General features: G+C 53.2%; 3 protein-coding genes and 3 pseudogenes across 3 annotated transcripts; 5 read left to right on the top strand and 1 right to left on the bottom strand.

Moving 5' to 3' along the window:
* Window positions 1–712: 712 nt before the first annotated feature.
* SAPIO_CDS9140 lies at window positions 713–2,518 on the top strand (annotated as a pseudogene; the record flags this gene model as incomplete).
* An 828-nt stretch (window positions 2,519–3,346) lies between these two features.
* Window positions 3,347–4,941, top strand: SAPIO_CDS9139 (Protein pim1; the record flags this gene model as incomplete). Its single annotated transcript, XM_016790610.1, has 2 exons — window positions 3,347–4,640; window positions 4,706–4,941. The coding sequence occupies 2 exons, from the start codon at window positions 3,347–3,349 to the stop codon at window positions 4,939–4,941; spliced, it is 1,530 nt and encodes a 509-aa protein (XP_016639913.1).
* A 1,226-nt stretch (window positions 4,942–6,167) lies between these two features.
* SAPIO_CDS9138 lies at window positions 6,168–6,401 on the bottom strand (annotated as a pseudogene; the record flags this gene model as incomplete).
* Window positions 6,402–9,571: 3,170 nt separating this feature from the next.
* On the top strand, window positions 9,572–12,232 carry SAPIO_CDS9137 (U-box domain-containing protein; the record flags this gene model as incomplete). The annotated part of the gene is made up of 5 exons (XM_016790609.1): window positions 9,572–9,604; window positions 9,666–10,274; window positions 10,373–10,401; window positions 10,485–10,647; window positions 10,721–12,232. The coding sequence occupies 5 exons, from the start codon at window positions 9,572–9,574 to the stop codon at window positions 12,230–12,232; spliced, it is 2,346 nt and encodes a 781-aa protein (XP_016639912.1).
* Window positions 12,233–17,418: 5,186 nt separating this feature from the next.
* Window positions 17,419–22,143, top strand: SAPIO_CDS9136 (ABC transporter CDR4; the record flags this gene model as incomplete). The annotated part of the gene is made up of 4 exons (XM_016790608.1): window positions 17,419–18,141; window positions 18,204–19,175; window positions 19,264–21,153; window positions 21,250–22,143. The coding sequence occupies 4 exons, from the start codon at window positions 17,419–17,421 to the stop codon at window positions 22,141–22,143; spliced, it is 4,479 nt and encodes a 1,492-aa protein (XP_016639911.1).
* A 1,930-nt stretch (window positions 22,144–24,073) lies between these two features.
* SAPIO_CDS9135 lies at window positions 24,074–25,078 on the top strand (annotated as a pseudogene; the record flags this gene model as incomplete).
* Between the last annotated feature and the right edge of the window lie 245 nt (window positions 25,079–25,323).

Genomic DNA, 25,323 nt, shown 5'->3' with positions numbered 1-25,323 from the left:
CGACTTGTCATTTTCAATAGTGATTCAATTGCCAAAGGGGCTTCCTTGTTATCCACCAAAGTGGCCCGGGCATGTCACCAAGAGATCCGACCGTTCTGTTTCGTGCCAGGCGCAGCGAAAATGACGATCTGGAAGCGGTCCTGCTCAAGGAACAAAGACAGCAGAGGGAATGCAACTTGCCTTAAGCGACAGATAAGCTGTATTGTCCGTGACCAGCTGTACGCAAGAGATTAAAGGGGTTCCAGAAACCGGATTCATCATTCTTCTGCCTACTAAGATGCCAATTCTATAGATGTGTGAGAGGTGGGTTCTTGGCGAAGAGGCTCTGTGACGTTCCGTAGGTGAGGGAGCGGGTGAACTCCTTGAGATGACCGGGAGGGTCGGTTTTGGGGGCCTGGCTGAATGTCAAGTGGAAAAGAAGCTCTGAGTTTACTTGGACCAATTGTCCAATTGAGGGAAAGACTGTGCCGTGTGAGACGTGGTCTGGTTCAATGCGTCGACGAGAAATCTGAAGATGGATTGAACAAGCTGATGAGCACGTGACAATAAATCTGGGGAATCAGAAAGCCGCAATACACGAGTTTTCATCCCAAGCTTCATTGGTCGACATCGAATTCCAGCTCTCAGCATCTTCATTTTTCGCATTCTCATCCTTTCCTTTCTTAATCACGGCCACGCCTATGGCCCGGCCGATTGGCTTTACTTAATTGATATGAGCTCACTTTCAAGAGGCAGCGCGCTGCTGCGTCGCACCCCGGGTCGCACCCCGGCCCGACCTGGGCGAACCTGGAGGACTGTCCGGTCTCAACAACCAGCTCTCAATCGCCGGGTTCATGATGGCGCTCCCCAGCCAGAGATACCTAGACAAGAACAGCAACCACCGCGACGCCCGCCTGTCCTAGGCCTCCTTGCCGCATTTGGTGTATCTGCTGGGGCTTTCTACTACCTCTACCCCAAATTTGCCAGCCCAGCGAAGGAACCTGAAGCTCCTAAGAAGCCTAAGAAGTCTGCTCCCAAGGTTGTGACGCCGGTAGAGCTTCCGACGGCTGCTTCGCTTGAGAGTGAGCCGGCTAAGAGTAGCTGGGATCATCCCGGTGTCTATGCCTGGGGCTCGAATGCCGGAAAGGTCATTGATCCGACCTCTAACGAGGCTGTTATTAAGTCTCCTCGCAGAATCCCGTTCTTCGAGGATCAGATATTACGGGACTTGAAGCTGAATGCTGACTATGGAGCTGCTATTAACGAGAAGGGCGATCTCGTCTTGTGGGGAACCGGTCTTTCTGTCACTCAGCCTGGGCCCGTTATGACGCTGCAAGGCAAGGACCTTGTCAAGGTGACGCTCTCATCGGACCGGGTCATCGCTCTCTCTTCGAATGGCGCCGTGTACTCTGTTCCTGTCTCTCGACAGGACCAATTGACCGGGGCGAAACTCACTCCTAAGGGCTCCTTCTGGGGCTCGCAGCAACCCGACACTATCAACTACCGATTGCTCACGCCCCAGACACTGTCGGGTAGTGAGAAGGTCGTTGACATCAGCAGCGGCATTGAGCATTGTCTAATGCTTACATCCAAGGGCCGCGTCTTCTCTGCCGCCGCCAGCGTCCTCGAGTTCCCCTCCAAGGGCCAGCTCGGCGTGCCCGGTCTAACGTGGCTCACCCGTCCCGCCGGCGCTTACGACCAAGCCCACGAACTGACTACGCTTTCCAACACCCCCGTTGTCCAAATCGCCGCGGGTGATCTACACTCCGTCGTTTTGACCAAGACCGGCAAGGTCCTCGTCTTCGGCGACAACATCTACGGCCAGCTCGGCTTCGCGACGAACCGCGGGCACCAATTCGTCGACACGCCCACCGAGCTCCAGCTTGACAAGCTCTATGCCAAGACCGACTACATCCCCCGCGCCACGTCTATCGCAGCGGGCGGCATGACCACCTTCTTCACCGTCGACGCCACCAAGAACCCCACCGCCTCCTCCACTGCCCTCGCCGCCAAGGACACCCCCAACCAGACCTTCGATGTCTGGGCCTGCGGAAGCGGTCTCTTCGGCACCCTGGGCACCGGCAAATTCGTCCACGCCGCCCCTCAACCCACCAAGGTCAAATCCCTCTCCTCGGTCTTCGAATTCGACGAATCCACCAACAAGCTAGCGCCCGTCAAGATCTCCCACCTGTCCGTCGGCACGACGCACGCCGCTGCCGTCATGGACGCTAAGGTTTCCGCGCGGCGCGCGCGCGATAGGACGAATCGCGGCAGCGACGTGCTCTTTTGGGGCGGGAACGAGCATTACCAACTCGGGACGGGGAAGCGTACGAATTTGAATGCGCCTGCGTATGTAGCGGGCTTGGATTCTTCGACGAGGAATACAGAGGAGGCGGTGGTTGCGAAGGGGGGTGATCAGCGGTTGTTGTTGGCGCCGAGGAGGACGGTGAGGTTGGAGGATGGGAAGGGGAGGAAGGTTAGTACGGAGCAGAAGGTGGAGTGTGGCGGGCTTGTGACGGCTGTGTACTCGTCGGTGTAAGAGGAATGGTTTGTTGGATAAAAAGGGTTTGTAACAATATCAAGACGATAATCATGTATTTTATCTATTCTACTCAACTCGTGGATGGGAAAACAAAAAAGAAGAACTTGCCGAGGCTGCAATTGCTATTCATCCAAGTGTGTTGCCGCTGTTGCTTCTGTCGTACCAATATCTGCCAGCCTTCAACATCACCGGGAAAATACCCCTCGACCTTTCGTGCTCAACTATTCTCCCTCTTTCCTAGGACCACAAAAACCGAAAAGAACAACATATAGACAATAATAGATTTAACGACAGACGCCAACAAAAAAAGGAAACATAATGACGGTTAGACGGTGAAAATGGCAAAAATAGTCGATCAAGCTGGGACTCGAACCCAGAACCTTTGCCAACTTCCTGGCGACTGAACCGGAAAGCAACGCGCTACCATTGCGCCACTCAACCCTGGAGACGAGTGGTGTCTTGAATGGATTGTTAGAGCTGTGCTGTTTTCCCGTTTTGGAACCCTGGTAAGGAAGAAAGGGAAGCAGTTGATGACTAACCACTCCATATGCGTCGACACATCCAACAATTGAAGCTTGGGCCACACGAGTCTGAATCTGGTACTGCTGTTGGCAACATAGCATTGCTTTTTCCTTTTCACTTCGTCCGTTTTACCTTCTTGCCATTGTATCTCTCTTTCCCACGCTAGCATCCCCTGGGAAGACCAGTTCCAGGTGGTAGTCTCAACAAAGGCAATAGACTCCATTTCGCTGGCTAGCGTCGTCTGATAGCCTAAAAATAGCATCATCAACAAAGACGCCTGCCTGGACGGCTTCCTCTCTGATGATGAAAACCCGCGATAAGAAACCCGCCCCAAAGGATGATAAGCTGAGCAAGGGGAACAAGGCCATACCCGTCAAGACGAGTTCAAAGAGGAAAAGAGTCGAAGACGATCATGTTCACGATCATGTCACAGCTAAAAGGACCAGTCGTGGCGGTAACGCCAAGACGAAGACCAGGCGCCTTGGTAGTTCCGTCCTTCCCAAGCCTCAGAAACCGATCCCCACCGCCAAGAAGCAGGAACGCAAGGTTTCCGAGACGGTGAATGAGGCACCGAGGCAACCTCTTGATGTTTTCGTCTTTGGTGAGGGTTCAGGTGGAGAACTGGGGCTCGGGAGCAAGATCGTCGAAGGTCTACCGTTAACTGATGTCTCGAAGCCCCGCCTAAATACGTTGCTCTCTTCGGCGGATGTTGGCGTGGTGCAGATCGCCTGCGGTGGCATGCATGCTGTCGCACTCACAAAGGACAACAAAATTCTTACTTGGGGCGTGAATGACCTCGGTGCCCTAGGTCGCAATACGAATGTCCCCGAAGAGGAGGACGACGAGTTGAATCCCGCCGAGAGCCACCCAGGGCCGATCGATACATCCGGCCTTGATCCGTCGATAGTATGGGTTCAGGTGGTAGCTGGGGATAATGCCTCATTTGCTCTGACCGAGGATGGCAGGGTCTATGGCTGGGGCACGTTCCGGTCCGACGAAGGCATCATAGGATTCAGTGACAAAGCCCGGATACAGGCCACTCCTGTTCTTGTCCCCGATCTCAAAGATATTCGACGACTTGCCATGGGGACTAACCACGTGCTAGCCCTTGATGGCAAAGGGAAGGTGTTCACGTGGGGCGCTGGCGATCAGAGCCAGCTGGCTCGGAGAGTCGTCGCTGGGCACGCCAAGTCCGCCCTTAGACCTGCCAGCATTGGACGTCTGCCCCTGCGCGGTGCCAAGGCTGTCAAGATTGCCTGCGGGTCTTACCACAGTTTCGCTATTGACCAAGAAGGCCGTGTGCATGGTTGGGGCCTCAACAACTATGCAGAGCTCGCCATTGCAGATGGAGCAGGAGAAGATGGCGCGGCCGTGTTGAAACCGTCCTTAATCCACGCCTTGGAGAATTACAATGTCGTCGATATTGCCGGCGGGGAGCACCATTCGCTCGCTTGCACGGCTGATGGAAAACTACTTACCTGGGGCCGGATGGATGGCTGTCAAGTCGGCCTCAGAGATGAGGTTTTTACTGAAGATAACACTATCTATGATGAGCGGGGCAATCCTCGCATCCTCGTGGACCCCACTGAGTCGCCAGGTAAGGGAGAGATGTACACTATCGTATGCTCGAAGAGGCTAATCTAACTGAATTCCTCATATTAGACCTCCCGTTCATCTCACTTGTCGCTGCTGGGACAGATCACAGTTTCGCAGTTACAAGTAAAGGGAAAGCTTACTCCTGGGGTTTCGCAGATAGTGGCCGGACGGGCCATGACGTGGAGGCCGATGTCGAGATTCCGACGCTAATCAACTCGAAGCCGGTCCGGGAGAAGAAACTGATTTTTGCGGGGGCTGGCGGATCATTTTCAATCCTCGCTTCCGCGGCGCAGGACGAGTGAAAATGTATGACTCTACGCCCTCAGTAGTACATGGGAACCAGCTCTGAGTTGATCGGCGGTTAGAGCGGTTGCGGTATACCGCGGCGAGAAGGGAATCCAGATGAGCCATTTTAAGGGATATGCGAGAACTTGGCAGGACAGCGGTGGATGCACCAACCTGCCCTGCGGTTCACTACTGCTGTCGTTGCTATCTCCGACACAATCATTGCGTCGTTGGAAGCGGGCGATGTCGTCGGCATCAAGGAAATGATCGGTCCAACGAGGGAGAGTTTATGGGTAGCACCCGCCTCGGCGCGGATACCATACCATCTAGTGCACAGGCTACGCCGCTGACTTTAGCATGCTGGGCACTTCGACCGACCCCACGCGATACACGAGTGAGTCCGTTCAAAAAGTCGGCGCCCTCCGCGCCTGTACCAAAACATCTTTCTCTTCACTGCCCCTATTCCGTCGCTTTTATGGGCTCATGCCAATGGCCTTCGCGCAGGCCTGGACTGGTAGCTTTCCTCTACCCCTGTTAGATGAGATGAAACCTCGTCATGGATGAGCGTATTGATAAATTCACGGAGCGTTGGGGTGATGTGAGGGTCGGGGGACTGGGAGGGTATCAAAATTTGGGTTGCGAAGTGTGAGCTGAGCAATCTTTTTGCTGTTGGGATTTACAACCCCCATGTCTTCTGGGTATTCGAGACCGGGAAGAGGAAGGCGTGGGATGGGACCGAAGAGAAGATTGAAGGGTGAACATGAAATCGGGGGAGGCCATTGAAGAGGGAAATAAAATGGAGGAATAAACCCTTGAGAGGGGCCGTATTCTTTGATGTATTTCCTGGTACTGCTTCCCTGCCTGGTAGACACCAGATCTAAATACTGGAACGGCGGATATAACCTTTTCTAGCTCCCTTCCTCCATTTACACGCAAACCCTGTTGCAATCCACAGCTCCCAACTCAGGATCACACCCATCCGCAGGATCCTCAACACAAATCAACCCCTCCGGACACGGAATCCCAAAATACTCCCCCCCACAAGTCCTCTTCTCCACGCACACTCCCAAGCCATCACACGCCATCCCACACCCTTCTGCCCTCGGGTCATCCACGAACACATATCGCTCCTGGAACTTCAACGGCCCTTCCTTCCTATCTCCTCCACAAGGTTGGTAACTCGGCATGGGAACGGCAGTGCACGTGGCCGTGGGTTAACACGTCGTGGGGTTATTACGAAGTATTATTCCGAAGCTGTCGGAACGGGGTATGCTGCGGTAGTGGCAGGGACGCAGCGGCCGGCGCAGTTTTCGCCGCGGGTCTGGGGGCAGGACGGGTCCAGGGCGGAGCAAGACATGGATTCCGGGCAGGGGGCGATGCGGAAGCCGCAGGGGCGATTGTCGGAGCTGGGAGCAAGATTTGCTGCGGTTGCGGAGGAGAGGAGAAGAAGGGCCGCTGGGAGGAGGTGGAGAAGCATTTTTTTTCCTTTGTGGGAGTGATGAGAGATGTGCTAAATGTCTTTAAGGTGTCGAGTTTGAAGCTAAGAACTTGGGATTTCTTGAGCGAGGAGCTAGTCAGTGACGATGTCGTGTCTTTGACGATGTTGCGCAGTCACAGAGAAAGGCGGGTTAATAGGCCGGTTTTATACATGGACGGCGCACCTGCTCTCCGAGATTCTATCTTCCATTTCCAGAATACCATGTTTCCCATTCGATTTCCTTCAAGAGATGACAGTAAATTATCCCATGGTCGCGCTGGAATATATTAATTAATATAAACCGCATCATTATATATCTCGTATCCGAGTGTGTCGGGAGAACTCGGCCACACCCACACCTTAGCGAGCGTTGGACTGCCCGACCCTTGCACCGTTGCCGGTGAGTGTCGCCGGGTCGAGCTGCGGACTAATAGCTCTTGGCTTGTTGTATATGGGTTCGGCCAAGTCCATGATTTGGACAAGTCCTGCAGTGGAATAATGAAACCGAAAAATCGAAGCAATCGGCTGTCGGCCTCGGGCCGGATTGAGGCATTGGAACGAGTTGAGTGGAGTTTCCTATGTACTACTCTGCTTTTTCTTTGCCCCGGCTGGGGAGATTAGCGGACGGGACGGGCCGAGTAAAGAATGGACTCGTGTTGCTTCTGTTGTGCATGAGCTGGAGGGGGTAAGTTGGGTCTGTGAAGGGTGTAAGTTGAAGTTTTCTTTTCTTTCTACATTCCTCTCGACGCTTGACCGTTTCTCTAAGATCCAGACAGCGATGATGTGATACCAACACTGCCAATGTTGTCCTGGAACTTCGGTGCTCCCCCCGCACCAGCGCCCATGGCCGGAGTCGATCCGATCCGGCCCGCAACGAACGCCGAGATCCCAGGCCGGAGCAGACCACGGTCAGCAGTTGGCGGGATTCTGCTCTCAACATACTTAATTTCGGGGCCTGAGTGTCGGTTAAGAGGTCTTATAAGAGCTCGACGAATCATGTCGCCTGGGACCGCTCGGTTGCCAGATTGTGGGCGGGCACCTTGCAACTTGCACCCGGACCTGAGCGATGGGCTTTCCTTGTTCTATTGCTCGAGAGAAAGGGCTGGCTTGTCGCTCTTGTGTCGGCTAGATCAATCCGCAGCACATTTTAGCAGGACCATCACCATCTGCCTCATCATCACTATCCTGCTAGATCTAGTTCACGGCCCGCAGTCCTTTGACCTAATGCGGAGAAGAAACGATAGCGCCATGGCCACTCAACTAGATAGTCGAGAGACTCCCCACTTACTGAAATCGTATTTTTCTCCATCAAATACCACAGGAACTCGCCTAGAATCCTTCTGCGGACCGATTAGAGCCCGCCGGCCCCATCCTAGTTTGGATTCGGCAAACCAGGCCTCCACTGAAGCTCCACCGCTAAGCAACTCGGCCTTGTTGGTTTTTTTCCATTTTAAGAGTCATCTGTCCCCAGACTCTTTCTACGGAGCAAGTTGAGTGGGATCTAGGTCATCATTGGCACTTCGTACGATAGTATTCCATAGGTGTGTCCTGTTTCGTTTCCTTCTTTTCGTCGGCCCTTTTGCTCCGATGCTGCTTCGAGCTAATCAGAGAGGATGAGATCGAATCCATCAATCGATTAAAACGGCATGTCACACCATACAACGCCTGGACATTGGGTTATCGTGGCACGTCTCGCACCTTTGGTAGGACCGGTAAGAAGCGGCTTGCTTGTCAGCATGTGGACTCGACATGAGGGTCTACACCGCCCTCGAACTTGTTATTTCGGTTGTTCATTGGCATAACGGATCATTAGGGCAGTGAAAATTGAGACCTGTGCATGGACAATCTTGATATTGTGGATCATCGGTGGTCGAGAATCAGCGAGACGCAGCAGCCCAAGAGGCATAAAAGCAAAGACCCACGTATAGGCAACGACTTATAGCATCTGGTCTCGGGAGTTGATGCTTTCTTATCGTCGAAATTGTGCCCTGCGAATAGGACTTGATTGCGGTGGCGCAGTCGGTCGGTTCCCATTAGGTTTGCCATCCCGACCTAAGCCTGTCCACATCGTGGTAGTATTCTTGAAGAGAAGAGGTTAAGCAAACTAAACTATATTTGATAGGGCATGGCGACGATCCAATCCATTGATAGTGTTGTGGAGGATATTTCGTGGCGCAATTGACTTCTGTCTGCCGGGGACCTTTGCCAAACCAGGATTCACGATTTTTCCATTTCCGGTAAAATCCACAACAGCAGCAGAGTTTATCCAAAACGTTGCTGCCAACGGAGACTCTTTCAAGGGGATCAATGATCTCAAGGGGTCCCATTTATACAGTTGGTCCGGTCGCGCAATGGCGCGGAAACGGAGGAATGTTATGTCCTTTATGGAGTGTAAGATGGGCATCTGACATCGATGGGAGCGCAGCATCAATGATTCATCTTTCATCTTGCCTTCAATTGGTTTGAGATTGGAACTTAACTCGGACAGGACATAATATTTAAATGTAAAAAGAAACAATGAAAAAAGGGGGACCCGTGGGCAGCCTGTTCTCCTATTCTTCCATTCGGTCAGCCTCACGATAGCCTCGTCCAAACCCCTCGTCCTGACCTCCGAAGCAAACAAAGGTCAAGCTGGTGTGACTCCCTGACCGAAGCTTGTCGTTACGCAGTGACATTTGAATCGTCTGAGTTGTCTTGGCATGCAGGGTCATGACCATGTTCCCCAGTTTATAGTTCAGTGCTAGTGAGAGCTGAAAAGCCCTTGACAGTAACCCAGACGTCACTTGTCGCGATTCGGTTAGTTGGGGCTGTGAAGGCTCCAACTGCAGTCAGGCAACTGACTCTGGATTGGGACTTTGAGTCCGATCATGCTGGGAACTGGAATGCGGCTGTGCAATGCTTCCTGACGGGATCATCCCACTCTTTCAAGGCAAAAATATATTATTTGGAGAAGGGAGAGCGCATGTTGTAGTAGATTTATCTTTGCTGAATTCCTCCCGATTCTCGTGGGAAGTCGTTGCGCTGTGTGCATCTTATCGTCGAAAGCAACATCGCAACATCATCAATTATATCGTGATCCCACCAAGCCACACCGGATCTCGCCAATTGAGCTGGACTCTCTCAGCCCTATACCGGAACATTTACGCCTCCAGCGTAACACAGCAGCAGCCATGGCACGCACCACTCCAATCAAAGTCCTCAACGTTCCTTAATGCCTCTAACGCCGTATCCCAGGTCCGGATTGATATCCCCTTTCTGTCAAAGGCCCGGTCGCCCGCCAACCAACAACCGGATGATGAACCCACCTCGCCCACAGCAACCCTCTTCGAACAAGAACCCGCCAGCGAGGTAACCCTCTCCATCCACCCCGTCCCAAAATACTCCGGCGTTCTCATTAAAGTCCAACCGCCACATGCTCCCCGACCACTTCCCAATGCCGACAGCGATGAAAAGGGCAAAGGTAAGTCCACGGCTCCGACGGCGGCACCGGAACACCTCCCCCGGACTCCCTGCGACATTGTCCTCGTCATAGATGTCTCCGGCTCCATGGGGAGCGAGGCTCCCGTCCCCGGTGGTGGTGCCGGAGACGAGCCGAACTACGGCTTCTCGGTGCTGGATTTGACCAAGCACGCGGCTTTGACCATCCTCGAGACACTGGACGAACGGGACCGTTTGGGGATCGTGACGTTTGGTAGCTCGGCTAGGGTGTTGAGGGAGTTGGAAGTCATGACGGAGAGTAATAAGGCGGCATGCAAGGAGGCCATTCTCTGCATGAACCCGCATGGGCTGACGAATTTGTGGGGGGGAATGTTAGAGGGATTGGCTCTTTTCGACGAGGCAGAGCGGCAGGAGGGAAGACTCCCAGCTATGATGGTATGTCTTTTTCTGCGGGGGCGAATTGTTATGGGGATGGTTTTGCAGTAACGCAAGGAGAGAAACAACGTTGAACTAATCGGGTGGTTTACTTCTAGGTTCTTACCGATGGGATGCCGAATATGCAGTGAGTTCTTTTTTCCTGCTTCCTAGAGCGGGTGGTGCTTGAGGGTATCTTGAGAAAGGGAGCTAACATTGAACTGTTGCTAGCTGTCCCTCGAGAGGCTACGTGCCCAAGCTGCTAGAAAGGAAAGAAATCATTCCTGCCATCCACACATTTGGCTTCGGCGACGAGCTTCGATCCGGACTCCTCAAGTCCATCGCCGACGTTGGGCGCGGCGGCTACTCCTTCATCCCAGACAGCAGCATGCTTGTAGGTGTTTTCATTATCCCCTCGAAAACCACCCCCTCTACAACCTTTCAACACTAACGAACGAGAAACATAGGGCACCGTCTTCATCCACGCCCTAGCAAACCTCCAATCAACCTACTCCGACAAAACCGCTCTCCGCCTCCGTTACCCCCGCGGCTTCAACCTCCAAACCACCACCGGCCTCGTAGCCGCCGCCCCAAAACCGGCCGACGTCGAAGAAGAGGACGGTCGAAAATACACCGAACTCACCCTTCCGCTCGGCAACCTCCAATACGGCCAATCGCGCGACATTTTCCTTCTCGCCCCCGACGGTCTCGGCACGGCACCTCATCTCCCGTCCTCCGCCGTCGAAGCAACGCTCACATTTTCCTGCATGACCGGCGACGTCCACACCGTTACCGCCCGAACCCCTCTCCGCCTCGATTTTCCGGCGCCAGGATTCCCTGACCCCGCTGAGATAGCCTACCACGTCTCCCGCTCGCGCATTTGCGAGTATCTAGGCTCTCTGTACCGCCTCAAGATCGATGGCGAACACACGACGCTGGACAGTCAGGAGAACCTCGCAGAAAACGCCCCCAAACGCCTCCAGGCCGTCAAGAGACTCGTCTCCGAACTCCCAGCACGCGCTTTCGCCGATGACGAAGGCCCCAACGAGTCGTTGCTCCACGAATTGACGGAGGAGAAGGACGGACAGATCCCGATGGGTGTGAGTGCGCAGTATTTCGGGACGTGGGGTGCGCACTTCCTGCTCAGTTTGAAGTCTGCGCACGAGAGGCAGATCTGCAACTCGTTCAAGGACCCGGGTCCGCTGCAGTATTCGAAGGATAGCCCGCTATTCATCCAGTGTAGGGATGTTCTGGATAACTTGTTCGATAGCCTGGAGCCTCCGCCGCCGTCGCGGGAGACTACGTATAAGGGCCATTACGACATGAGTTTGTACAGGAATGCGGCCGGCACTTGTTTTGCGGGGTCTACGCTTGTTCGGCTTCCAGGTGGACGACAGATTGAGATACGCAAGCTAAGAAGAGGGATGGTCGTCGTGACACCTAAGGGGCCGAGGAGTGTGGAAAATGTGCTTGCTACACCGGTGGAAGATGAGATCATGTGTCGGATTAGCGGAGACGTTCTCGTTACGCCGTGGCATCCTGTTGCGAGGAGGGGCACGTGGCAGTTTCCTGCCAAGATGGTTGCTGGGAGGAAGAATGAGAGTGATGTGAGATATAGGGGTGTCGTTTATTCGGTGCTCTTGGAGAGGGACGAGGATGCCGATGCGCATGCTATTTCCGTGGGGAAGGGTGATGTTTGGGGCGTTACGTTGGGGCATGGGATTGTGAAGGGAGGGGATGTGAGGGCCCATGAGTTTTTTGGCGACTATGAGGCTGTGAAGAAAGCGCTGGAAGTGTTGGCAAACACTGGGGCGAGGGGGCAGAGTGCTGTCACGGGAGGAGGAGTGAAGAGGGATGCGAGGGGATTGGTGTGTGGGTTCGTGCCGTATAAGGGTGCTGGAGGGGGTTTGAGAAGGGATGTAAAGAAGGGGAGTATCGAGAGGAGGGAAGTTCGTGGTGTGTCTACGAGGTGCTTTTGAAGTTCCCCGTCGCCGTCTATGCTCGGTGAGATCCGGCTAGCTCGATCTTGAGCTCTTGACCTGATGCCAGCCTCGACAAACACTCCCCTTCATTCTATTATTTCCCCAGGCAAACAAGGGGACACATATCCTGTCCCGATGGCATCATTCTACCGAGGCTCGACTACCTCGCCAGTTGAGAACGGGCAGTTAAACAAGAAAAAAGCGAACCCGCAATACTTCTTCTCTCACTTATATCTTGGTGTGTCCGTATTCAGTTATGAGGCCGGTTCTCAAAGCCTGGCGAGCCTTATCTATTTATGACCCCTCTCTTTACCTCGTTTCTTTCTTTCTTCCTTCCTTCTTTACTCTTTCCCCATTTTCCCTCTTCTCTTTTTCCCTATTTCTTTTTCTTTTTTCTTCAATCAAAGTTCCCGGTCTTCTCAAATGAACATCTGAAGTTGAAAGGGGAAAATGTGCTGCAATTGCACTTGGATATACACAGGTACCAAGATACACAAGTTTCCGAGATACCCAAGTTACCTAATATGAACAGCATCCAAATGTTAAGGCCTAACTCCGCCAACCCGGTCAGGGTCTGTCCCTCCCTTGTGCCTTGGAAATGGATGCCTGCCGAGAAAAGGTCCCGGTGCCCATCCCTATTTTCTTGCCAGTCCCTCACACCTACACTACTTCGTACAATCTCTTGGCAAGCAAGGATTCTTACCCCATCGCTTGGGCCAGCCTTTGATCCTACTGATCGGCTTCCCCTTAGCCCCGGAGAGGAAGAAAGGAGCTCTGAATCGAACCACGGGGCAGAAACGGCTGCCTCAGCCTAAGAAGTGACGAAACATGGCATCACCTCCGTATTTATACATCAGAGAAGGGTCCATTGAAACTCTTCCACTCTTGAATGGTAAGAAGAGTACGCAGAGAGGTGTTGCCAGTTTCAGAACTCTCGGACTTTGCTACCAAAAGCGCTCGAGGCTTTTGGGAATGGTGGACATCTACTTCACCCTGAGAGAAACGATCCAATGATGCCCTCTCGGGCTTAACGGTGTGTAAGGGTCCATGTAGCATCCAGATATCACCGCTCCCTCCGACGCGTCTAGACTACGGCCCTAACCACGGTGTTCGGCTTCGTAAGCTTATGCGCGATAAACAAAGTTCCGCAAAGGGGGTAAGAATATCAGATAGGGAAGAAGAGCCCTCGAAATTGACAAAATCTCGTTCATCAATGACCCGTTTGAGTTACCATCGCCGGGGTGTTGATCGGGACCGAAGCCCGGGATGATGACTAATTATCTCCGACAGCCCTTGGAAAGATGATGGTGACGGAGAATGCTCCGTATGGGGTCGCCTTGTGCAAAGTCCGATGATTTATGACGCGTGTCGCCCCTTGCGTCCGATACGAAGTACTGCCGTGTCGGACTTTGGAAAAAAGTAAAAACAAATATGCACTAGCTGGATATTGACATGCGATGTTCACTCGCCTCGCGTGGAAGTGGAAGAAACCCACGATGTTGTTTGTAAGTTGCGTTTGATTGGTAGAATTAATTGGAGCATCCATGGAATCGGGTTTTAAGGTTGACAGAGATAAGATGGCTGTCGGGTTCTTAGCGGACCCCGAGAAAAGGGCAAGGGTAAAAAAGAGGCGGAACATCCAATTTTCCGCGGTTTTTCCAGCCATGCGATGGGGCTGCGATGGGGCATTCCCGGACCCTTGCGAAAAAAAGAGGGACAACAAAAAAAGCAAGATCGAATCGGCTTGATTGCTAGGGTTGGGGGGTGGGGGTGGGTCGAAGTGGAGGTGTGGCTTGGGGACCTTGGAGTCAAGTTGAGAGCCACTTGCCGAGTCAAGCCTCGTACAGGGGACGAAGTACTTTTTGACGGGTACCAATTACGAAGTACGAAGGCAGAAGGTGTGAGACGTGCTTGGTAGACTTTTTGAGAATAGTTTTTCCGCTCAACCTCGTTTTCGGGTTCGGAGGTTCTCCATCCCCCGTGGCACTGGAAGGCTGTCACCATCTTGAAGGGAGGGAGAAAAGCAACTGCAAACGCACGCCAATATACCATTATTAACATCATGATGCAACTCACCCGACAATCTGGGTCTCAGGAAACCTGGAACTGTTACATGTGCACGGAAACTTCCACGGAAACATATCTCGCGGGATTTCCCTCTGGAACGAGACATCGTGTGATGGTGATTGGGTCCGAGTGCGAGCGGGCGAGAGAAAATGTATTCTCAGTATCATCGAATCCCACTCATCTTCACTCCAGATTCGCAAGTTTGAGGTAATAATGACTCATCCACGCCCTGTCAGCAGGAGATCTGCGCTGGAAAGATACACTTCACGTCGAAGTTTCAGCAAGTGTAAGATATCAAGCTGGTGGACATGAGCAAAATTATGACAACTCAGAGCCAGACGACAACTATTGTCGGTGTTGTCCCGACGCTGGGCGGGGAGGATTAGTGAAAAAGAGGGTGAGATTTGGCGGGAAGTCGGGAAGATCAAGACTCCGAGGCGCTGGGTCCACCAAGAATTTTTGGGGAAACTTCTAGCATATCTTCCCGTGCCTGGTGCACTCGAGAGTCGGTGTCAGCGCAAGTCGATCGCTAGCGCCACGCAAGACATGAAGTACCTGTACATCCTTCAGCGCTTTCTTCAGAATTGAGAAGTTGAGCCTTTGGCGAATGCGAGGTTCACGTTAGCTGGTGCTGGCGTTGCCTGAGCCGAAGGAAACGAGGGTAGGAGCGGGGCAAATGATATAAACTTGGATTTGGATGCTAAGGCTGTTGATGCCGACTATACCTTTGTTTGAGCATGTTTACGAACCAGAATGTGGTTCCCGTCGACGCATAATTCAGCCAATATCAGATGAACCGTATGCTTCCGCCACTGGAATGGCATCAATGTCTTCTCCCGTCTCCCGGCAGTTCGCCTGCTCGCATCGCAAATCGCAATTACTTCACAAGCTGCTTTGTATGAGAGAAAGACAGCCTGGCGGGGTTCCGCCGCTTTGCGATGATGCGTTCTGATTTCAGAACCAAAAAAGTGGGTTGGCAATGTGCCATTCCCACAAGTTGATGTTAGTTGTGGGGCTTCTCCCCATCAATTCGATGCTTTCGACCACTATAAATTCTCGAATGGCGAGTGCCTCGACTGAACGCGACTCCTTGTCCACTGTCGTGTGGAGAAGTGGGAGTTCGGAGGCGCAGCCCAGGCTTAATCTTAACCAGGAGGCTCTTGTTATTAATGTGGATTTTAAGAAGTTTAGTTGGTCGGCATGCATGATGGCTTCGTACAGACAACACTGTCAAACAATAATAGCTGGGGGCTATCGTCTTTTAACCCGGAAGCGACTGTCCTTTCTCAATCAATCGAGATACAATACCCGGTAATGGTATATGAGTATATTAGTTGGATACCGTTCGTCTGCTTGGTAGGAGTAGCCATTTTGTATGCAAATAAGTACGCCTTTCCAGGCAGCTGCATCCCTTCTGAGCAGTGCCCAGTGCCTCATCTCACATCATGCCCTTGCAAATTGGATTGGTGAGGCAATTGCACTTCACTTTGGAAGGGTGCAGTGTGACGTGACTGCCCGCCGGGTTGTGGAGTAGTCGCTTAGGTTCAGTGTCGCCGAATGAGGATGGATTCTCCACTCGGACAGAAATATCAATTTGGTAGGGGTGCTGGGATCTCTTGGCAGGTGGAACAATCCGGGAGAGCGAGCTCCAGGATCAATGATGCTTTTCCCAGGGCAAACACAGCACGAGCAACGGCAGAGGTCCTTCCTGTACTTGTACTTCGTAGATCCGGGATAGGCATCAATTGATCCGTGAGAGAAGCACCTTCGCTTCGTTCTAGCAGAGACTCCGGCAGAGGTCAGACGTGATCCGGTGGGGTGACGTGCGTTTGCCTTGAGACTACGAAGTACTTCGTACATATTCCACGTTGGACGAAGCACGAAGAGCAGACCGCGGCGGACGGAGTTAAGTGTCAATTCTGTCCCAATTGAGCGCGGGATTCCGCCGCTGCAGTTATGGGCGATTGCATCAGCAGCTGGTGCGCGTGCGAAGTATGAGTACAGGTCGCACCACCCACACCCCCAGGGGTGCAAGGCACATGCGAGGACTGTGCTGCGTATGTACAGTAGCCTTCAAGATAATCTCTGGATTCTGAGTTCAATTTTTTTTCCCTTTCTGCTTAATTTGGAACGCCTTATGATTGTGATGGTGAAGCCGCTGATATGTCATAAACGGAACAGACAAGTACGAAGCCTCCTTCCTTCTTCGAAGTTGCCCCTGTCCGAAATCTCGTGGACTTGCAGGTCCTGAATGGGCAGCACGTGGGAAGCGTGGAAAGGAGTGTCCCAGGCTAGGAAACAAAAGCCTACAGAAGGTACCGGGTACAGACTTTGAGGTCGGTGGGAAGGACCAGGGGCGAAAGTGGAGGGAAGCGGAGGGAAGTGGAGGGGCGTGGGTGGGGTGGAAATAGGGGCGGCGTTAAGAGACTTCGCGACTTCCCAGGTAACATCGGTCGGAGAAGGCAAGGAAGGAAGGGTGTGTGGAATGGAAGCAGAAAAAAAGACGAGGCAAAACAAAAAAAAAAACAAAAAGAGAAAAAACCCCTTCGACCTCTGCTGTCTAGTTAGTCCGGGGAACGGAACATTGCCTGGCCCGGTCACGGTTGCCGAATTCTTTTGGCAGTCATATTTCAAGGCGTGCCCATCCCTTCGACTAGTCTTCTTTTGCCCAACTCCAGTTTCTTCAAGGGGCTCTTGGAGATCTGAGAACTTTCTTCTTCAAGTGAGGTCAAGTTAGTTAAACCGTCAACTGCAATTGACTGAGCCTTACTCTCCCCTTTCACCCTTTTCCCCTTCTATTACACCTAATACTTTTATTCAACTCATTCTTTTTCTTATTACTTCCTTTTCTTCGTCCCCTCCTTCCTCATACTTCTAAGACCTGCGCCTGCTCGGGCTTCTTCCCTAGATAGAACCTACTCACAATATAATTATATCACGAGGGGCAAGATTCTGTCCCCACAGCTTACCCAAACCTCTCTATCAGGAGCTCAGCGCGACATCATTCGACAGTCGCATAAAACCTGAGCTCCTCGCGGCCCCACAACCTTCAACGACTTCCGCACTCTTCGGTGTGCTACTCCCCTAGACATCATCAACGATCGACAGCTAGCGAGATGGCTACCGACGAGAAGGTGGGCCACGCCCCGGCCGCCAGCATCGATTCTGCAAACCAAGCCGGTAACAGAACACGCGCCACCTCCGAGACCGAAATCGTCCCTGGCGATGTTTCACGCGATCAGTCCCCTACTCCCATCGACAAGCCCCTCGACGATGACGAGGCCGAGCTCGAGCGCAGGAACTCCATGGTCCAGGCCCTGGCCAGGCAGTACACCCGCCAGTCCCACGTAGGAATCACCGGCAACCCATTCGTCGCGGACGAGAAGTCACCTCTAAACCCCGCCTCCGAGAACTTCAAGGCGAGCGCCTGGGCTAAGGCTGTCGTCGACATGGTGGTCGGATCGGGTCATCAGTTCCGCACTGCTGGTGTCGCTTTCCAGAACCTCAACGTCTTCGGTTTCGGCGAGGCGACCGATTATCAAAAGGATGTGGCCAACGTCTGGCTCACCCTGGGCAAGTACGCCCGCTTATTGACTGGCGGCACCAAGAGGCGCATCGACATTCTTCGCTCCTTTGATGGTGTTGTTGAGAAGGGCGAGATGCTTGTCGTGCTTGGTCCTCCCGGTTCCGGCTGCTCCACCCTGCTCAAGACAATTTCTGGAGAGACGAACGGCTTGTACATTGATGATGGCTCGTACTTCAATTACCAGGGCATGACTGCCAAGGAGATGCACAGCGCCCACCGCGGTGAAGCCATCTACACTGCCGAAATCGATGCTGTAAGCCCGAAACCCGACTAACTTACAGGTGTGATCCAAAGCTAACTCAAATTGCCTCTCAGCACTTCCCCCAACTCTCCGTCGGTGACACCCTTACCTTTGCCGCCCATGCGCGTCAACCCCGGAGACTCCCCGAGGGCGTTACGAAGACCATGTTCGCAAACCACCTCCGAGACGTCGTCATGGCCATGTTCGGTATTTCCCACACCGTCAACACTCGAGTGGGTAACGAGTACATCCGTGGAGTTTCCGGAGGCGAGAGGAAGCGTGTGACCATTGCCGAGGCTTCCCTGTCCGGTGCTCCCTTGCAGTGCTGGGACAACAGTACTCGAGGTCTTGACAGCGCCAACGCCATTGAGTTCTGCAGGACCCTCCGCCTCCAGACTGAGCTCTTCAACAACACCGCCTGCGTGTCTATCTACCAGGCTCCTCAGTCTGCCTACGATCTCTTCGACAAGGCTACCGTGCTTTACGAGGGTCGCCAGATCTTCTTTGGCAAGGCCACCGAGGCCAGGCAATACTTCATCAACCTCGGCTTCGAGTGTCCCCCTCGCGCCACAACCCCCGACTTCCTGACCAGTATGACCAGTCCTCAGGAACGCATTGTCCGACGCGGATTCGAAGGCAGGGCCCCCCGTACCCCTGACGAGTTCGCCGCGGCATGGAAGGCCAGCAACGAGTACAAGGTCCTCCAGGCCGAGATCGAGCATTTCAAGGACAAGCACGCTCTCAATGGCCCCGACGCCGAGGCCTTCCGCGCCAACAAGAAGGCCCAGCAAGCCAAGGGCCAGCGCTCCAAGTCGCCCTTCACCCTCTCCTACATCCAGCAAGTCCAGTTGTGCTTGTGGCGCGGTTTCCGCCGCCTCATTGGTGACCCCAGCTTGACCCTCGGTGCTCTTATCGGCAACTTTATCATGTCTCTTATCATCGGTTCCGTCTTCTACAATCTGGATATGACCACCGGCAGCTTCTTCAAGCGTGGTGCTCTGGTGTTCTTCGCCTGTCTCATGAATGCCTTCTCTAGTGCTTTGGAAGTGAGTTAGATCCCCGTTCTCCCCTGAAATTCTACTAAGATACGAAAGACATATAAAAGTAAAACGCTGAGGCTAACCCGAATGACAGATTCTCACCCTGTATGCCCAACGCCCCATCGTCGAGAAACACGCTCGGTATGCCTTGTATCATCCCTCAGCTGAAGCCGTAGCTTCTATGCTGGTGGACATGCCTTACAAGGTCATGAACGCTATCGCATTCAACGTCGTGTTGTACTTCATGACGAATCTCCGACGTGAACCTGGCGCTTTCTTCTTCTTCCTGCTGATGACCTTCACGACTGTCCTTGCCATGTCAATGATTTTCCGAACCATCGCCTCGGCATCACGAACACTCTCGCAGGCCATGGTACCGGCCGCTATTCTCATTCTCGGTCTCGTCATCTTCACTGGTTTCGTCATCCCCATCGATTACATGCTGGGTTGGTGCCGCTGGATGAATTATATCGATCCGCTTGCGTACGCTTTCGAGTCGCTCATGGTCAACGAGTTCCACAACCGCCAGTTCACTTGCACGGAGTACGTGCCCCCCATGATCGGCGCCTATGCCGACGTCGGCCCTGCGAACCGTGTGTGCACGGCTATTGGCTCCATTGCGGGATCGCCGTTCGTTTCCGGCGACGACTACTTGGAGTCTGGGTTCCAGTATCGATGGTCGCATAGGTGGCGAAATTTCGGTATCCTCATCGGTTTCATCCTCTTCTTCCTGTCTACGTACATGATTGCCGCCGAGCTCGTCTCTGAGAAGAAGTCCAAGGGCGAGGTTCTCGTTTTCCGCCGTGGCTACAAGCCCGCCTCGCTGAAGGAGAAGAAGTCGGATGATCCTGAGGCTATGATGGCCCAGGTCGGTCCTATCACCACCCGCGATGCCGATCCCACTCTTGCCGGTCATTTGCAGCAACAGACCTCGGTCTTCCACTGGAAGGACGTGTGCTACGATGTCAAGATCAAGAAGGAGAATCGCCGGATTTTGGATCATGTTGACGGTTGGGTTAAGCCTGGTACCCTGACGGCGCTGATGGGTGTTTCCGGTGCGGGTAAGACGACTCTGCTCGACTGCTTGGCCGATCGAGTTTCCATGGGTGTCATTACCGGTTCCATGCTTGTCGACGGCCACCCCCGTGATACCTCGTTCCAACGCAAGACCGGTTACGTCCAGCAGCAGGATCTCCACCTCCAAACCACTACCGTCCGCGAAGCGCTCAACTTTAGCGCTCTCCTCCGCCAACCCGCTCATGTCCCTCGCGAAGAGAAGCTCGCCTACGTCGACCAGGTCATCAAGCTGCTCGACATGGAAGAATATGCCGATGCTGTCGTCGGTGTTCCCGGCGAAGGTCTGAACGTCGAACAGCGAAAGCGTCTTACTATCGGTGTCGAACTTGCTGCTAAGCCTCCTCTGCTGCTCTTCGTCGACGAGCCCACTTCCGGTCTTGACTCCCAGACTTCCTGGGCTATTCTTGATCTCCTCGAAAAGCTCACCAAGAGCGGCCAGGCCGTCCTCTGTACGATCCATCAGCCCTCGGCCATGCTCTTCCAACGCTTCGACAGGCTCCTCTTCCTCCAGAAGGGCGGTAAGACAGTCTACTTTGGCGAGATCGGTGAGCACTCCAAGACGATGATTTCCTACTTTGAGCGCCACAGCGGGCTCAAGTGCCCTGAGGACGCCAACCCCGCCGAGTGGATGCTCGAGGTCATCGGCGCCGCGCCGGGTTCGGAGACGGATCTCGACTGGTTCCAGACCTGGCGCGAGAGCCCCGAGTACAGAGGTGTCCAGGAAGAACTTCAACGACTGGTCGACACACGCGGCCCTGTCCCTACAAGGGAGGAGGATGCCGGCAGCTACCGCGAATTTGCGGCGTCGTTCCCCCAGCAGTTCCGCGAGGTTTCTCTCCGTGTTTTCCAGCAGTATTGGCGTACGCCTAGCTACATTTATTCGAAGATTACTCTTTGCGTGCTTGTGGTAAGTTCTATTTTCTGTCAACGACGTGTCCTTTTTTTTTTCATCTTTTTCTTTCACTGGATTCGAATTTTAACTTGGTGTGTGTTTCAACCTTAGGCTCTGTACATTGGTCTCGTTTTCTTAAACGCTCGCAACACTATCCAGGGTCTCCAGAACCAAATGTTCGCCATCTTCAACATTCTTACTGTGTTTGGTCAGCTCGTGCAGCAGACTATGCCGCATTTCGTCATTCAGCGTGATCTGTACGAGGTTCGCGAGCGACCGTCCAAGGTGTATAGCTGGAAGGTGTTCATGTTGTCTGAGGTCCTCGTGGAGCTCCCGTGGTGTTTCCTCCTCGCTGCGCTCATGTTTGTCTGCTGGTACTACCCGGTCGGCCTGCACCGCAACGCCGAAGCCGCTGGGCAGACGACGGAGAGAGGCGCGCTCATGTTCCTCTACCTTTTGCTCTTCCTGCTCTTCACCTCGACGTTTACAGACTTCATCATCGCCGGGTTTGAGACGGCCGAGGCAGGCGGCAACATCGCCAACGTGCTCTTCAGCTTGTGTCTCATTTTCTGTGGTGTCCTCGCCAACCCTGACACCATGCCGCGGTTCTGGATCTTCATGTACTACATCTCACCCTTCACGTACATCGTGTCGGGCATGCTCTCGACGGCGGTGGCCAACACCAACGTGGTCTGCGCCGCCAACGAGATCCTCCACTTCGCGCCGCCACAGGGCATGACGTGCATGGAGTACGTCGGCCCCTACATGGCGCAGGCGGGCGGCTACCTCGTGGATCAGAACAGCACGACGGAGTGCCAGTTCTGCGCCGTCTCGGAGACGAACACGTTCCTCAAGGGCGCGCGAGTCTATTACAGCGAGCGGTGGAGGAATTTCGGCATCGTGTGGGGATACATTATATTTAACATTGTGGGGGCGTTGGTGATGTACTGGATCGTGCGTGTGCCGAAGAAGGGTGGCTTGTTCGGGAAGAAGAAGCAGGAGTAAAGTTGGAGGAACGAAACAAATGAGTTTCGACGGGTGGTTGAGGTTGGAGGAAGTGAGGTGAAATATTCCTCGTGCTGTTTTTGTCTAACGGCCGACAAAATTTCTTTTTCTACATTCTCCAAGAGCCCGGTGGGTATCTCTTTTTCTTTTCCTTTCAGTCTCTTGCCCCTTTGGATCGTCTTTGCGGTCCATTGGCATGTCCTCGGCATCTGTTTCCTTTTTCTCAGTGTGTTTAAATGGAACGGGAGTATAGAGGTATCCCTCGCCCTACGGATATAGAATATCTTTTTTGTTTTGAGTATCTGTCCCTCTTGGTTCATGTTTGTCGGTTATGGCATCTTGTTTTCTTGTGTTTGATAGAAAAGAGGGAAAAATCAGAGCGGAGAGGGTCTGTTTATTGCCTTTGCCAATGTTCAGTATGGACATATGGGATGAATTGCGTATAGAGATGTAATATGATGCAAAAGGTTCTAATGAATGCTCAGCGCTTGCTGGCGAAGGTGATGGAGGTGATGTGTGTCGATGAGAACGAAATGTCCCTCGAATAAGATGGGGAGACATTCTGCTCCTGTTGAGCATTTCAAGATGTTGATCAACTACCATGATCAACTACCGAAGTGGTGTTTGCTCATCCTAAGGGCGTCGATATTGTTGTGCGACACGAGCTTTTAAAGAATTAAAGCTGCCATCCCTGCTCATGCTCACTCGATTCTCACTTCTCGTCTTTTGACTTCTCTTTCTGTATCCGTTCCAGCATCCTCTCGTTCCTCATGGCCGTTCTTTTTCTCTTCTTTCCCTCGCGGAAGACGTCTCCTTCACAAAGGTCACCCCGGGAGGAATAGAGATCTTCGACTTTCCCCAAGGATCCCTCCTCCGTGCACCTGTTCTTGAGCTTCAAACCAAGGCATGCTGAGACCTTGTAGTGAGATTTTACATACCATGGGAGGAGGCGGAAGGACTCTGCCAACTGAGATGGCTGAAGTGTTCAGACTAGGCTGGGTTGGCCAAACGGTTGTTCAATTCAGAGCGCTCAGACGGCTGGAAAATCCCTATCGGAAGAGAGCACCGCGAGCAACTTTATTTTTTGTAAACTTATGTATTTATTTTCATCTTGTATTATTATTTTTCTTCAATATCGCTACGACCTGTCCATAATGTTGTGAGCCAGTGGCTTTCCTTTGTACTTATATAGTACTCCACAATACAAATTACCCTACAAAGTGACATAAGAAGTACCTCATTTACCATGACGCTGTCAACTTTCCGCGGACCCTTGACAATATTTCATCCCTTCAGCCTCGACCCTCAACCGAAACTCAAACCCAAACCTCTCACGCACTTCTAGAATCCTTCTCCATCCCTCCCATTCTTCACCCTTAACCAGGGCCCTCAACTCCAGCTTCCCCCGTCCCAAAACACCGATGGTATGGACGCACAGGCAAGGTGGTCCGATGATCCCCAAGCCTCCCGTTTCATAAAAACGGACCCCCCCGTTCTGCCCCCGCCCGACTCGGGGGAACCGCCCGCGATGAAAAAGGAGAGGGGGAAGGGAGAGACGACCTGCATTATGTGAAGTTTGGGAGGGTATAAGACGGGATTTGAGGCGATCAATCGGATGATTATGATGTGGTTTTTTCGGGGAGGGAGGTAAGGGGGTTTGGTTTTAAGATATTTTTGCGGGGAGCTGTGATTGATGCGATGGGATCTCTATTGCTGGGGTCGGACTGGAGTTCAGATTAATATAACCTGGAGCTTGGCCTTTTGGCGTGAAATGGTGGACCTCGTTGAGACTGATGAAGCTTTTCCTGTGTTGAGTGCTGAGCTGCCACGAATGCCCAACATCCAATTTGGATTGTTATTTTATTTTATGTATTAAAAAAAGGAGAAGGAAACAGAATCAAGGGAAGACAAGAAAAGAAACTTAAAAAAAATGAACAACGGCAACGCCAACAACGCCAACAACGGCCTCCGCCGCGCAAACTCCTCAAACCCTCGACCAGGCCAATCCGCCTTCCCACCGCCCCGAGGCTCCCCCCGCCAACAAAACAACTCGCGCTCTCCGCCTCGTGACAACCAGAACCAGCCGAGCGAAAGCCCGCCGCGGAATCTTTTCGAATCGCGTTCGCGGCCGTACTCGTACGGTTCTGATTCGCAGTACAGTGATCCTGAGCCTTTGCGGCCGGAGCCGCTTCGACCGCAGCCGCCGCCGAGGGCGAGACAGCAGCAACAGCAGCAACAACAAGAAAGACAGCAACAACAACAGAGACAGCAACAACAACAGAGACAGCAGCAACAACAGAGACAACAGCAACAACAGAGACAGAGGCCACAGCAGCAGCGGACCCGCTTCGATCGGGAATATCAGTACCAAGAGAGGCCGTATGCGCAGGGCGAGTATTACACGAATCCGCCCACGAGTTTCACCTTTGCTCGGTCCCGCGAATCCTTTTTCAAGCGTGACGGCCCGGGAATATTCGGCGAAGGGTTCTTCAGTAGGCCTACCACGGGCTTTTTCGAGCGGAGGGACATTGGCCTAGGTAACGTCGATGTCGCCGGCGTCGGTGTCTCCGGGCTGAACGTCGGCACGCCCGGCATAGGACTCGGCGGGATTGGGTTAGGGGGCATCGGGCTCGGGGGGATTGGCCTCGGGGGTCTAGGATTGGGAGGGTTGAATGTGGGCGGGATCGGGACGGGAGGGTTTGCGACGGGGACGACGAGGACGTTTGGGGTTGGGGATGATGGGATTGGGGTTGCGGGGATTTCGGTGGCTGGCGTGACGATTCCTATTGTCAGGGAGGCGAATGGTGATCGGAGTGGGAATGGGAATGGGAACGGGAACGGGCAGAGACGTCAGCAGGGGGAGTCGGGGAGAGTGGTTGAGGAGGAAGACAGTGATGATGATATTTATGATAACTATCGGACGTCGAGGCGGTGAATGTTAGGATTTTTGGGGTATTGAGGATGAGTTTACTATGTCTATGTCTTGATGACTTGTTTTTCTGTGTATCAATTCTGCATATATTTCCTAGCGTCTTTCAAAGGATAAATTTGACAAATTTTGGCATGTTGGAACAGAGTCCTCTGGTTTAGTTGAGTTGTCCCGAGAACGTTGCACCGGCGTTGGCAGCGGACCGGCTGGTACACCGCAGGAGAGCGGACCGGCGCCCGCCATCTTCATCA

Source organism: Scedosporium apiospermum (assembly GCF_000732125.1).
Source record: "Scedosporium apiospermum strain IHEM 14462 chromosome Unknown SEQ_SAPIO_0132, whole genome shotgun sequence".
Classification (NCBI taxonomy): Eukaryota; Fungi; Ascomycota; class Sordariomycetes; order Microascales; family Microascaceae; genus Scedosporium; species Scedosporium apiospermum.
This window is presented reverse-complemented; position numbering and strand designations above follow the sequence as displayed.